We start from the raw sequence: 15,074 nt of genomic DNA, 5'->3' as shown, positions 1-15,074 counted from the left end.
GAGCACCGACTACTCTTCTGAAGGTCCTGAGTTCAAATCCCAGCAATCCTATTCCTAACTCTAAGTTCCTATTCTAAGAAACCAGAATCCTGAAAACAGGTAACATTTATTGAGCACATAGATTTGCTGATTTAATGTGCTCTCCTTGCAACGTCCAGGGGAGGCATGGAGCGGGACAAATGTAGAAACTGGGTAAAGTGATGGGGACTTTCTTTCCTGTAACCAAGCTCCATCTGGGCAGAGCATCTCTGTTTTGATTTCTTAGGGATAGTTGACATCCCAACAATAACTGCTTTCTTTGCCCCAGGGCTAAAGTGAATTCCCCTCTCTCTTTTTATCCCATCTCTCTGTCCAGGATGCTCGCACCAGCCAAAACTACCTGAGAGTCTTCTCGTGGGCTATGAAGTAGAGAGATTTCAGTCTCCTGGGAAGTGAAAGAAGTGTATATAAAGTGTTTTAACAGCTGGATAGAGAGGGAATCTCATTCCTTCTAATGATTCGGTGATAAGGTCCTTTGCAGCCCATTGAAAACTTAAAAGGCCTTGCTCCCTCCTTACCTGCGCCCTTTCTTGCAAACTTTTCAGTGCGAGTTGGTCCATGCATCCCCAGAAGGGTCTCTAGGTGTGAGGGATCAGCTGTTCCTGTGCCTCCCCGGGTGACAGGCTCCCTCCTCCTCCTCCCCCACTCGCTTTCTCCCTCCCTCCCTCTTGTAGAGAGGCTCCCCGCCTCTTGGCCTAAGTCCCTGAGCCCAGCCGCGTGCAGGCAGAGGACTGACCTACGCAGGAGTAGTGAAGTCTCATCTCCCTTGAGCCCGGAGCAGAAAGCTTTTCAGAGCCTCTGCAAGCCATGAGTCGACAGCCAGAGCCCCAGGCTGCACGAACCGTGCGCTCCTCATCCCTCCCGGTGTCACCGACTTCGCCCATGTCTCAGTATGCTTCCCGCTCAGACTCAAAAGGAGCTTTGGACAGCAGCAGCCCGGAAGCCTATACAGAAGATGACAAGACCGAGGAGGACATACCTGCCCCCAGTAACTATCTATGGCTCACCATTATCTCGTGTTTCTGCCCAGCGTACCCGGTCAACATCGTGGCTTTGGTCTTCTCCATCATGGTGAGTTGGGTTGGGACCAAAAGCAGCTGCAAAGGAGAGATGCGGGGGCGGCTCTGCCTCTCATCGCCCATGCTTCTTGCCCAGGACCCATCAGTGCTCAGCTGCACAGCACTAACCAAGCTTTCCCCAGACCAACTTTGTGCTTCTTTGCTCCGGACGCTCCCACTCCAAGTTCTCTGGACTTTGCGGCTTCTCCTAGTCCCATTGCTTACCCAGGACCTCAACGCGCTAGCCCTGGCAAGTCACACTACACCCCCATGCTCTGAGCTTGCAGGCTCTGTGTCCCGTTGTATCCCAGGGCCACACTGGGTGCCCCTGCCCTCCAGTGCCTAAAGCTGCCTCTATGTTTGCAAGTTCTTTCTCTGCAGTGCGTTGGGCACTGCCTCCTTCACTCTTGGAGATTCCCACAGCTCCTCTCTGAGCTTGCCCACCCCTCCACACCCCCACACAGCATGTTTTCTTTCCCTAGGGTCAAAGTTCCTTCCTGTTTCTTGGTACACCCAGCGCCCCCTACCTTGGCTCTCTCTGACACCCGTTTTCCAGCTCTGCGCAGGCTATCACGCAGGACACCTCCGGAGGACTTTCTTGATTGTATCCCGTGCTTCTTATAAAAGGGAAAAAAGCCTGCTTGCTCTTTCCCTCAGTTTGTCCTAATCTGTCCCCACTTTGCTGCACACGGATCTAGTCCAACTTTCCCACGATCCCCCTTTCTACCACTCGGTCCTACCCCAGGGTCTCCAGCCAGTGCATTGGGGGGATTCCTCTATGGAGCCCTGGGACTCTGCTCTGACGCCCTCTTCAATGTTCCCAGGAACCAGACCCACCCTTATTGACTGGAGCAGCTGGTCCTGCCATGGTGGCAGGGTGAAATTCACACAAGACACTGCCCTGGGACAACCCCAGCAGCAGTTGCAGAAGTCGTGTGCTCCCTCCCCCAAGGCCCACCTCTCCTGCAGCTAACTAATGCACCTCCCACCAAAGACAGGTCTCCTTCCTAAGCCTGCAGGTACTTTAGCCTACTGGTAAAACCTCTCCTGAGTACAGCAGCAGAGATTCTGTTTGCACCCATTCAGCGCCCTTCCCCAAACCTGGCTCTCTGTACCAGCATGCAAGCGCGCAACCCTTGGCTCAAATCCCAGTCCTACCACTTGTGAGCCCTGTGGTGTCTAGAAATCAGTGCAGATCTCTGAACCTCGGTTTTCTTTGGAAAATGGGAATTGTCGTGGCTATATTTCTGGGAGTTTTTAAGTATTAATGAGATAACTGTGATGTGCCAAGAATGATGGTCAGCATCGTAGTAACAGTAATAATAGTAATGATAATAAATAATAATACATTTCTTTGTTCAAATGTCATTTCATCAGACCTGTTTAAAAGTTTAAAACCAAAGCCTTTCCCAAGCTGTAGACACCCTTCCCTGTTGCTTTCAGTACAACATACTTCAAAGACTTTTTAAGTTTTTACTTGGGGGCACACCAACAGCACAGGAGGGGAGGTCAGAGGACAACTCTGTCATCTCCCACCTTTCTGCAAGTTTCTCGTGGATCTTGGGCCACCAGGCTTGCACATCAGGTGTCTTTGCTGGCTGGGCCACCTCGTTTTACTTTTTAATACATTCTGTTATCTTTGTCCCCTCATTACACAGACAACAGACTCTATGAGGACAGAGATATTTGCTGTGTTTATTACTGGGTGCTGCAGAAGCAGCCACAGGAGAATCATATAATCTTAGAAGCCTGGATAATCGTAGGAAATATTATGAAATGAGTGCATGCATGAAGGAAGGGGTGATGGCTTCACCTGACCAGGTTGCTCTTGTTTCAAAGCCCCGGAAGCTGAAGTTATCGTACCAGTTTCTGTAAGACTGACCAGCAGGCTTCCGCACTTCCTTCCTCTCCAAGTATCTGATCTCGGGTTTGTTTTTATCTTCAGAGAGACTAGAGGAGTCGTGGGCTGCCAGGCTCTCCCAGCAGCAGAGTCACAAGCTGGCACCAGTGCCTACATTCCATCCCCCGTTTATCCATGAAGCAAGCTAGTTTGCCCTTCCCCAGCCAGTGAGTGCTACTTAGGAAAAAGCAGTCCTGATTGCTTTCCATCTCACTGGTACTAAATCAGTCACCACTCTAGCTGGTGGTGGCACAGCCTAGGGTGGCCTGGGGGAGGGGGCTTCTGGTAGAAGTCCCTCTACCTAATCCCCTCATTCCCCAAACTTTTCTTGGTGGTTTTATAGCCTGACCCCCATCTGACTGTCAGACACAGAAAGCTTTGGGAAAGTTTAGCACGTTTTTTTTTTTTTTTTTTTTTTTTTGGTTGGTTGGTTGGTTTGGTTGGGTGGTTGGTTTTGGTTTGGTTTGTTATTTAAAGCTTTCGTTGGTCATCTGAAGAGCTGGGAAGGGATGTTGGGGTGCCTTACTGTTGTTTACTTTGGTTTGGGGTTTTGACTTAATTTTAGTCTTATTATTTGTTTGTGCATGCAATGGGAAGAGCGCCTACCCCGGTTTGTATGTAGAGGTCAGAGGACAACAATGTGGACTTACTTCCCTCCATCCACCTTTACATGGGTTCTGGGGATTGAACTCAAATTTTCAGGTTTATTTGGCAATAGCTTTACCCACTGAGCCATCTTGCCAGCTCCGTTTTGTTGGTCTCATTTGTTTGTTTGGGGGCTCGGAGTTCGTCGGTAGGTGTGCTGTGTTTTGAGGCAGTTTCCCTTTATAGCCCAGGCTAGTTTTGAACTTACAACCCTCCGGCCTCCGCCTCTTGAGTCGCTCAGTTTACAGGTCCGTGCCATTGTACCTGGTGTGTGTATATTAACATTGAGTAGTACAAACTATGTCATGCCAATCGTACTGAGCCTTCAGCGTGGGCAGCAAGCATTATACAGATGGGCAGACTTGGCATCTGGAGACAGGGGATGTCACCTATGGAAACAGGCAGAATTCGGAAAACAATAGAAGCCAAAATTGTAAACAGCGCCTCCTAATCACTTACTGATGCTCTCTTTCTAACCTACTAAAAGTCGTTTCTCATTCAAGCGGTGTAAAAGCGGGCTTGATACATTTTGAGACAATGATACCAAAGGGCGGAGAACTGCAAGGGAACCGTGAGAGTCCAGAGTATGTTAGTTGTTAAAAAGAGACAGGGGAATTTCATTTATTCCAAGGTTAAAGGTGCATATCTAGTAATGTCATGCCTTCTGGCTGGCATGACTTCATGAGAGAACAGAGAGTAAAGAAGCCCCAGACAGACTGGCTTTCTGAGTAGACCCAATCTCAGGTATCCTCATTAACACATCAGTCTTTGATCCTATGGTTGGATTCATCCACTCATGAAGGTAACACCCTGGTCACCTTCTAAAAGTGCAGCCTCCTGATAGCTCATAATGGGAACTGAATTTGAACATGGGATTCCATGAGACTCCGTATTCAAACCATAAGAGTCATTGTCCAGTTCTGCTTCGGAGGCACAAGGTTTAGGGTGTCTTGTGATGTCCTGTCCTGGCTGTGTTCCAACCTCATTCATCTGTAAATTTATGACAGTTCAGCAATAGGTCTGGGGGGTCTCAGCCGGGCATTACACAGTCCCCATAAAGACATTTGGGACTACTGGGGAGCAGCTATAAGGGCTGTGGTGATTTGGGGATCTATTGGTGTTGAAAAAAAAAAGAACCTAAATACAAATTCCTAGCAATGCTTAAATGCTCCCCCTGAACTGACATATCTCAAACACCAATAGTGTCCTACTTGTTTGCTTTCTGTTTATGTGATAAAACATTCTAACCAAAGGCAACACGGGAAGAAGAGGCTTATCTCAGCTTATAACAATCCTCCTCCAAAACACAGCATGGTCAAGTCCAACACAGCTTCATTTCTGTCAGTGAGATAAAACGCCCTGGTCAAAAAGGATTTATTTGGCTTTGATTTCCAGGTCACAATCTATCATTGATTGGAGTCAAGGCAGAAACTCAAGGTAGGAACCCAAAGGCAGGACCCAGGGAGGGATGCTGCTTAGTGACTCTCAGCGGCTCATGTTCAGCAAGCTTTCCAACACAGCCTAAGCCCTGCCTAGGGACGATGACACCCAAAGGCTGGGCCCTCCTACATCAAATAACAAGACAGTTCCCCACAGACACACCCACAGGCCAAGTGATCTGGGTAGTTCCTCCCTCAAATGACTCTGTGTGTCAAGTTGACCACCAGTGATAACTGGGTCACATTCTAATAAATAATGTGCCCGATAAGGAAAGTTGATATAAACACATCTATAATGCTGAAAATAACAACCAGTTCCCAAAATGGTTAATTTAAAAAGTGAGCCATCTCAAAACAACTGGTGCCTGTGTTATAAAGCTACACCTGAGGAGAGTTCTATAACATAGAACTGCAGGTTGGAGTAGATGCTTAAGAAGAAAACTACGTTGAAAACTACAGAAAAGCATTCGAGCTCTGGGGGTCTGTGTGCTTCTTAACACCCATGTGGAACCAGGGAGTCCTGGGGTAATGATGCAATATCCCCCAGTTAAGTCATGTGGGCAATGACAAGGACGTGGAAGGGCTTAGCATTGCCTGTGGAGGGAGCATGGAAATTCTTTGGCCAATGAAAGAAGGCTATGTAACCTGTATTCAACTTGGAGGGCTTTGTACTGTGTGACTTTTCATAGGGTGGCAAGAACAAATATCTGGCTGGGTGGTGGTGGTGCATGCCTTTAATCTCTCAGCACTTGGGAGTCAGAGGCAGGTGGATTTCTGAGTTCAAGGCCAGCCTGGTCTACAGAGTGAGTTCCAGGACAGCCAGTTCCCAAAAAACCCTGTCTCAGAAAACCAAAAAATAAAAAATAAAAAAACAAATATCTGCTCTTCCCAGAGAGGGCACCCATGACAGACAAAAAAGATAATTCTAACTTAGTGAATCAGTGAATTTATTTGAGGTTACTTACAGGAGTAAGGGAGGAGTTGCTTACAAGAGTAAGGGGAGGACTTACAGGAGTAAGGGGAGGACTTATAGGAGTAGAAATGACTCAAAGGTAGGTGTATCACTGAAAAGCTCCAAGTCTCCCTCCTCCCACAAGGAGGGAATGTTTCGATTGAGAAAAAAAATCACCACTCACCACAACTCCCCTCTAGAAGGAGTCACTGCTAACCTACACTGCATTTCCACATGAACTTGAATACAGCGACTTCCTCAGTGCAGGTACAGCCCTGCACCAGGGCACACAGGTTGGCAAACAGAGTGCAGGCTGGTTTTCAGGTTTTACCCAACAGCCTCCATTTTATTTCCATTGATCACAGCGGGAAGGAGCCCCATACTTCCTCAGCCTGGTCCTCCACCCCGGAGGAAGAATGTTTGCCAAGTCAGCTAATATTTCTATGGGATATTTTCCCCAGGCACCAGGGACTTCCTGTATTTTCACTCAGGAAGACCAACTAAGGGTCTCTCTCTCTCTTTCTCTCTCTCTCTCTCTCTCTCTCTCTCTCTGTCTCTCTCTCTGTCTCTCTGTCTCTCTCTCTCTCAATCTCTGCCTGTAGATCAGGAAGTAATGAGATCCCTGGTGAGTTGTAAGATAGCCAGCAAATTGGGAGGGTGCACCACCCATCGGGGTTATAACTGGAATTTGGTGCCTGCAGGTGTGCCCACACTAAGCCTCCATCCTTCCTGACATCCTGATGCAGTAAGTTCTACAACTGATCTAAATGGTCACTGCACTCATGGATGCAGAGCAGTCCGTGGCTTCTGACTGGGGGCTTACAAGCTTCTTTCACCAGAACCCCCCCCTCACACCTTCAGAGCCTGTCTGCAGACTCTGGTGAGGTCCAAATTGTGCGGCTCGCCATCTGTGATTCCATATAAGTGTCTCCACCTTTCTGGAGCTTGGGTTTTTTGTTTTTTGTTTTTTTTTTTTTTTAACCCTGTGAAATGGAGGCTGGGGTGGCACTTAGCCAAGTGTGCTTGTGGAGATTAAAAGATAAGCATTTAAAAGTTTCTGTTCGCTGCCTAGAACGCAAGCAGAATGAGTTCGGTGCTGTTCGTGATGCTGGTGATCCTAATGGCTATAGTGACGGTGTCGGTCAGGATGGTGGTGATGATGATGGTGGTGGTGATAATGATAGTGGTGGTGGAGGAGGAAGAGGAGGTGGTGGGGGTGATGGTGGTAATGGTGTCTATAGGACCAGAAGGCACAAGTCATTACTTTTCCTAGTGGAAATTTCCCTGTTTTGCTTTGTGACCAGCCAATCTGATATTAATAACAGCAGTGACGTGCGTCCTGAATAAGTATTTCTTGCAGCCTAAAGGTAAATGTTAAAGTGAAAATACACTCATAAGAGAGGAAGACTTCATCTCCGTGCGGAATGATGAACGTTCTTGTTTTTCTTCTGATCTGAACCCACTTCAAATGCCCAAGCGCAGTGAGGGTGCAGGAAGAGAAAATCGAGAGACACAGAGAGAGTTCTGTAGCTGCAGCGGTCAGATCTAAATCCCATAGAGTGGCCAAGGAGAAAAAAAGTCAAATTTTCCTGCAAAAACTCTTAAGATTCGGGAATTAGAAGTGCCGATGAATAGATTATTTTGGAGATTTTTTTTTTAATGGTAGGGCTGAAGAGAGGAGAGGAGGACTCTTTGAAAGTATGTTTAAGAAGTCAATAGGGAACTGGAAAGGTGGCTCCGTGGTTGCTTTTGTAGAGGGCAGTAACAAGTCCCAGAAGCCACGTGGCAGCTCACAATCCCCACAAACCCAGTACCAGATCATCTGACAGCTCCTTTGGATGCCAAAGATGCCAGGCACTCACACGGTGCATAGACATACATGCAGGCAAAACGTTCATTCACATAAAAACATAAGTAATGAGCCAGGCGTGGTGGCGCACACCTTTAATCCCAGCACTCGGGAGGCAAAGGCAGGCGGATTTCTGAATTCGAGGCCAGCCTGGTCTACAAAGTGAGTTCCAGGACAGCCAGGGCTATACAGTCTGTCTCAGAAAAACAAACAAACAAACAAAAAAAAAACAAAAAAAAAACAAAAAAAAAAAAGTAAATCTTCTAAGAAGGGGAGGGAGCCAGAATACCTAGGAATCACCTACCGCTCCTATGATGTCAGGCAGCTACATGCTCAGTAACTGTCAGAAAAAGGATTTGCCCTCCTGTGGGATTAAACAGAACATGTCCAGACACAAGTCAGAGCAGAGTGTGGAGTCAAGGAGCCACCTGAGCCTGAGATCAATGGGAACTCGCTGTGTTCAACAGAAGGTCTTGCCCCCACTTCACTGATCCCTTACTTGAGCAACCAGGCAGGAGACAGGAGAATGTTTCCCCAGGTTAAAAAACTAAAGTGCCTATAGGAATTGTGTGCTGTGCTGATCTTAGTGACTATAACCAATACCTTATCTTGGCCCACAGTTGGAGGACACATCCCTCATGGAGGAGAAGCTAAGATGGAAGATCTCACTGTAGCCACAATCAGGAAGCAAAGGGCAATAAGCCCGACCTTTGGCTCACTTCTTTTTTATGCAGTCTCGAACCTCAGACCACGAGGAAATGCTGCCCACTGTTAGGGTTAGTCTTCCCCGCTCTGTAACTGGTCTTTGCTACTTCGTGTGTTCTTCTTCCCACCGTTTATCCCCAGTTTCACCTCCTAACACCAGATAGGAGGGAAAGAAGGAGAGAAAAGAGAAGGATAAACACACACACACACACACACACAGTGAGAGGGAGGGAGGAAGGGAGAGAGTGAGTGAGTGAGAAGAGAGAGAGAGAACCCTGAATCTAACTTCTTCCTTCTTGTTTCTTCTTTGAGCACAAATACTACCAAACTGCAACCAGCTCCCCCTCCCCGAAAATGACCAACAATACACCCTGCCTATTTGGGGTTCTAGCATTTATATACCCTCCAAAAAGTTCCCAGAATCCCAAATGTCACACAGTCATGGAATCTTGATAGAATCTGGCAAAACCATGCCTCTGCTAGATCACAAGGCAAATCAAGGTCAGGTGCAGGAAGGCATCTCCACACCTGAGATTAAAACAAAAACATATTCTTCTAATATTTCTGTGTTTTTAAAGGAACCAAAATTCCAAAATTCTCACTATACCTCTCAATTAAACTGATCTAGAAACGTCCTTACAGGTCTTCCCAAAGGTTCTGTCTCCTTGGTCAACCCTGGATACTACCAGGATTGATAACATGGTACCATGGTAACAATAAATGGTTACCATAATAGGGAAATGACAGCCACCACATCCAGTCATGCCAGCACTGCCCTGACATTGATAAGCTTCATCCTCAGGGCCAGAATTACCAAGCAGCTTCTCAGTGCCTTGCTTTCAAATAGGAGAACACCCAAGGGACTTTTCTGAATTGAGTAGAATATAAAGAAAAAATAATAATTCAAGAAACAGAAGGAAATGTCAAAGGCACGTGGTTAACATCTTATCACTGAGAGATAAGAAACTGTGTTGTGTCTACACAAGAACAACTTGAAGAAACCAGAAGATTCACAGAAGCAGAGTTATCAGTAATCAAAAATTATGAGGGTGTCAGGAGCAAGAGGGCTGAGTAGGTAAAGGATTTATGGCACAAACCTCCGAAACCTGAGTCCAGTTGCCAACTATGGAAGAGAACTGACTCCCAAAAGCTGTCGCCTGACCTCCACTTATATGCACACATATGTAATAATAGATAAAAAGAATTTTCAAATATGAAGGCATATTTAAAAGATAGTAAAACCGGACAGTTTAAAACCACAAGGAGAAGATATATTAAAAAAAAAAAAAAAAGCAAAAGAATGAAAGATTTAGAAGCAATTTGCCTGTCTTTTGGTAGAATGTTTTAGTCTTTAAATAGGAAAACAATGTAACAAGTGACAGCATGGATACACCTTGAAGGTGTTACACTAAGTAAAAGAAATCAGTCACCAAGAAACACATTTGTAAATATAGAAAGGACCTTTGCAGTCGGAGTCATACAGGCATGGAATAGAACAGGAGCCACTGGGAGTTAGGGGGGAGAAATGGAGAGCTCTTTAACAGTGCAGAGATTCCATCCTGAAAGTTGATACCAGTCTGGAAATTTTGATAGACACTGGTGACTGACGCCCTCACCAATGCAGAGGTGGCCAGTGCCCCTGAACTGTGTACTTTAAAGGGGCTTAAGTGGTTTTATAACTACCTATATTTTGCCACAGTGAAGAAAAAAAAAAAAACAGAGGAAGGAAATACCCCCCAAAAAAAATCAAGATGAGATGTTAAAATATGAGAATAATCCCCCCAGAAATCTAGCAGTCCACAAAAGTTTCGGGAAAACAAAAAGAAAGAAAGAAACTACAAGAGAAGATGTGATCAAATAAATAATGTGGGAAAGATTTCTGGGACTGAACACATGAACTTTCAGGTTAAAAGCATCCCTCGGTACAATAAAATGATAGAAATAAGATGTTCACAGTTGTGCATCTGCTGTAATCACAAATACTTAAGGGTAAGATTCCTCTACTTTCCTGCAAACCACCAAAGAGAAGAAATAAAGCCACTTGAGGATTCACAAGGGCTTCAAAATTCCTACCAATCTTGCAGAAAGCATAATAATGAAGCTAATAATAACAACACAATAATGAAATGAATGACCTAAGAACCTAGAGGAGAACTATCCCCAACTTCATTCCAGGGTTATCAAAATAATTATTGGAGAAAGAGAATAAAGACATTTTCAGACATTTAAGATATCAAAAAATTACCGCCTGCCATACACCTTGTCTCAGGAAATCACGGCAAGGTGGCCTCAGCCTCCTCAAAGAGAATGAATAAAGAGGAGAGAAAATACATTGCTCTGCTCTGAGTTTGACCTGTCCTCCACCCCCCCACCCCCCAACCCCACCCCCACACACACAGTGTGAGCCTTTGTTCCCTAGCTGATGGTGAACTTTAGGAAGGAAGTGGTACTTTCTGAGGCCAAGGCTATCCTGTGGCAGTAGGTCACTGGGCATGGGCCTTCATAGATTGTAGGGTTCCCTGGCTCCTGTACACTCTTCTCTGCCTCCTGGTCTGCCATGGTGTGAATGACCCCCACTCTATACCCCACCGCCATGAACAGAGCTTCACTTTCCAACCACACACGACAGACTGAGCCTCTAAGAGACTGAGCCAAAATAGATCTCTTCTCCCTTGAGGCATTTCTAACAGGCACTGTGGTCAAAGCAATGTGGAAATAACTAATATACATGGAATCCAGGAAAAGTATCCAATGTAGAAAAGAAGCAAAGAGAACTACTCCTGGAATCAGGACAATTGGCTGTATAAACCAACAGAAGACACCATTCATAATGGACGCTTGGACCAAAGCCATTTGCAGGAAGCCACAGACCTGCCCTGAACTTGACCACACCCTCTCGGGATGACAAGATTTGTGGTCAGAAAGAAAATAAATGCCCCCAGAAAGAAAAGACAAAGGGAACCATGTGTTCTTTCCATTTGGCCCAGGATCTACCAAACCAGGCTCTGCTTATCCATCACACCTGCATTTCAAGTAAATGGCAGTTAGGTTGTCTGGCCTATCTCCCAGGACAGCCAGAGATATGTAGAGAGACCCTGTCTCAAACACACACACACACACACACACACACACACACACACACACACACATACACACACACACACACACTATGGACATCTGCCAGGCATACACCTTTAATCCTTCACTACCAGCACTAGGGAGACAAAGGCAGGAAGATCTCTGTGAGTTCAAGGCCAGCCTGACCTGCACAAATGAATTCTAGGACAGCCAGGCTTATATAATGAGACCCTTTCTCAAAACAAAACAAATACCAAAATAAATAAATAAGATCATAAACAGCATGACTTCATTCCCATTCATTTCTGTGTCTGAAGTCTGAAGCTCTGAGGAACACGTAGATGGTTCTGGAGGATAAAGACCTTGTCTAAAGTCTGCCATCCTTCAAGAGCTTTCCTCTAAACACACACCGAATTTATATAGCACTGTCCATTGCCCAAGTGGCTCCTGCCTCATTGTTTCCAAAGTTTGATCACTGTATGGGAGAGGATCAGTGAACATTTGTACATTTGTACACAGAAACCCAGAGTTAAGTTACTATGTCAGTCCTTTTGGTCTGAGATCATCAGAGGTATAGAACACATGTTATTTCAAGATGGCGATCCATGTGTCTCTACTAAAGAACACATGTTTTTAAGTCCTGTTTGGATTTAATGATGAAATGCTGAGACAGATGGGTTTGTCATAAAATGCATGGACATGGATATACACCCATTATAATGTAATATATGTTTATATGAAATATAGATTTATACATATGATTGGCCACTAATGGGTGGTTGTTGAAGTTGGGTTAGTAAAACATAAAAATGCATTCTGTTATGGGACCAATGTTTATATACCTATGTAAATACACATATTAGCAGGAAAAGAAGGAAGACTGGGCCTTTCTTCCAAAGGTATTAAACACTGTTAAGATGTTGGGGAAAATAAGACACTAAACAAGTCATGGCTAAGGTGGAGATAGCTGTTTGTTTACAAACAATCCATTTCCAACTTACCCCTCCGATGGTGATGCTGGAGGATGCTTCTAAACACTCATCAAGAGAGGGCCAGGGCAGAGTCACACCATTAAAAAATGCTTCTCAGACTCCAGTCACCTGTGGACCCTTAGATCATGTGTGGTACAGCTCTTTCAGGGTCCAGTTGGAAAATCGTCTCCTCTGTGCCCTCTCCCCGCTTTCCCCGTGCCCTCAGTGAGGAGCCCATCTTCCCATTTCCTTTGCTCTTTATATCACACACCCTATATGAACTAAGAGCAAAGTCTCTAAAGCTCCTTTTTACAAGATTATCTGTTCTTTGAAAAGTCTGGGTCACTGTTGACCTAAGTACTGTTCTTTGGGCAGTCCGCCATCTTGCTATTGGCACGGCCCTCATTATTGGTGCTGTTTTACAATGTACAGTGTTTTGCTTTGGGAAGCGTTTTCTCCTAGCCAAGTCATTCCACTTCATATGCATGAAAGTTGCTCTCTGTTAAAACAGACTCAGTAAAGTGACACTAGGGGGCAAAACCAAAACAACTGTCCTTGCTCTCCACTCAGTCACTTGAAACATTGTAACAGGGATAGATGCGCCCCGCCCCCACCCCACCCCACCCCACCCCCCCCACCCACCCACCCCACACACACACACACACACACACACACACACACACACACACACACACACACACACACGCTGGCTCACTCAGTCACTTGAAACATTGTAACAGGTCATGCACCCACAGCCCTTTGATAAGAACCTGGCCCTGAAAGCTGTCTCTTTTAATAGACTTGCCTTGTCAATACCACAGCATCATCTATTTTACTCTCCATCAACCCTGGATGAATTCCTCCCTGACGTTTGGCTTTAATGATGGGCAAAAGGACTATTCTCATCTGCCCTTGAAGATATTTATGGACCAAAAAAAGACCAAGAGCCTAAGAAGGAGACAGATGATCATGAGTGGCCTCCTATAAGAGGAAATACACCCTGCCCTCTGGAAACCCAGTCTCAAGAGTTCCCAGGAATACTTTCCGGTGAAGAAACCCTGAAGCACGCAAAAATCTAAAAGAGAATCCCCCAAACGATCTGAAAATCCAGGCATTGTTACTGAGAATATCCACTAAGTGCCCGCACGCATCAAACTGTTTTGGTGGAAGTCAGCTGTCTGGGAGTTTGGAGTCTAAGATGCTGATCTACACAGAGTTCTTGCATCAGGTCCAAAGGACTCAGGGCATGAGTGGGTATTAATGTAACTCTACAGGTGTGCTGAGATGATACTTGGGGGTGGGTGGGGGAAGGGAGAGGGGGGAGGAGAGAGGGAGAGGGAGAGAGGAGCAGAGAGAAGGCAGGAGGAAACAGGAAGACAGACAGCTGCCAAGAGAAAACCCCACTCCTCCTCAGCCATAGGGATGGCAAATAAAGGGGAAGGGTGCCAGTGCCTTTGGAAAAGCAGAGCGTCGGTGTCAAATAAAGAGAACGTACTACGATATTAAGACTTCAGTGCTGTAACTCCTGAAATCAGAGGACATCACACTTGCAGCCAAGACAGACAGTCTGAGTTCCATCACTTGGTACCTCTTTGGTGGAAGGAGAGAGCCAATACCCAAGTGATGTTTGTACACAGGATGTGACATTATAAACCTCACCCACCACACACACTTCATTAATTAATTAACTAACTGTACTGGCTAGTTTTGTGTCAACTTGACATAGCTGGAGTTATCACAGAGAAAGGAGCTTCAGTTGAGGAAATGCCTCCATGAGATTCAACTGTAAGGCGTTTTCTCAATTAGTGATCAAGGGGAAAGGCCCCTTGTGGGTGGGACCATCTCTGGGCTGGTAGTCTTGGTTCTATAAGAGAGCAGGCTGAGCAAGCCAGGGGAAGCAAGCCAGTAAAGAACATCCCTCCATGGCCTCTGCATCAGCTCCTGCTTTCTGACCTGTTTGAGTTCCAGTCCTGACTTCCTTGGTGATGAACAGCAGTGTGGAAGTGTAAGCCGAATAAACCCTTTCCTCCCCAACTTGCTTCTTGGTCATGATGTTTGTGCAGGAATAGAAACCCTGACTAAGACACTAACTAACTAAATATAGGGTTTTTTAAAGGTCAAAATATTGGTATATTGAAAATAGCCAATAGAAAGTATTAACTAATCCTTGACTGGGGCAATGGTGCCACAGATACAGCATTTGCTGAGTAAGCATAAAGACAGGCCACAGAGTTTAGATTCTCAGAGCCCACACAGAAACTAGACAAGCACGGTGCCCACCTCCATTCCCAGTCCTCAAGAGATTCTCTCCAGCAAGCTGGCTAACTACACTAGCCCATTAGTGAGCTCTGGATTCAACTGAGAAATCCTGCCTCAGCAAAAACATAGAAAATGGTCCAGGACGACATCTGATGTCACCTTTGAGTCTCCACATACAT

At 45.7% G+C, this 15,074-nt stretch overlaps 1 protein-coding gene across 1 annotated transcript in view; it reads left to right on the top strand.

Annotated features, from left to right (window-relative positions):
* Positions 1–764: 764 nt before the first annotated feature.
* Positions 765–15,074, top strand: part of Tmem233 (transmembrane protein 233) — a 44,513-nt gene continuing 30,203 nt past the window's right edge. The window contains exon 1 of the mRNA NM_001101546.2: positions 765–1,110. Coding sequence (NP_001095016.2) covers positions 922–1,110 — 189 coding nt within the window. The 5' untranslated portion in view covers positions 765–921. The remainder of the gene's footprint in view (positions 1,111–15,074) is intronic.

This window comes from Mus musculus, chromosome 5, assembly GCF_000001635.26.
Source record: "Mus musculus strain C57BL/6J chromosome 5, GRCm38.p6 C57BL/6J".
Taxonomy (NCBI): Eukaryota; Metazoa; Chordata; class Mammalia; order Rodentia; family Muridae; genus Mus; species Mus musculus.
The sequence above is the reverse complement of the archived record's forward strand: the minus strand, read 5'-3'. Positions and strand labels throughout refer to the sequence as shown.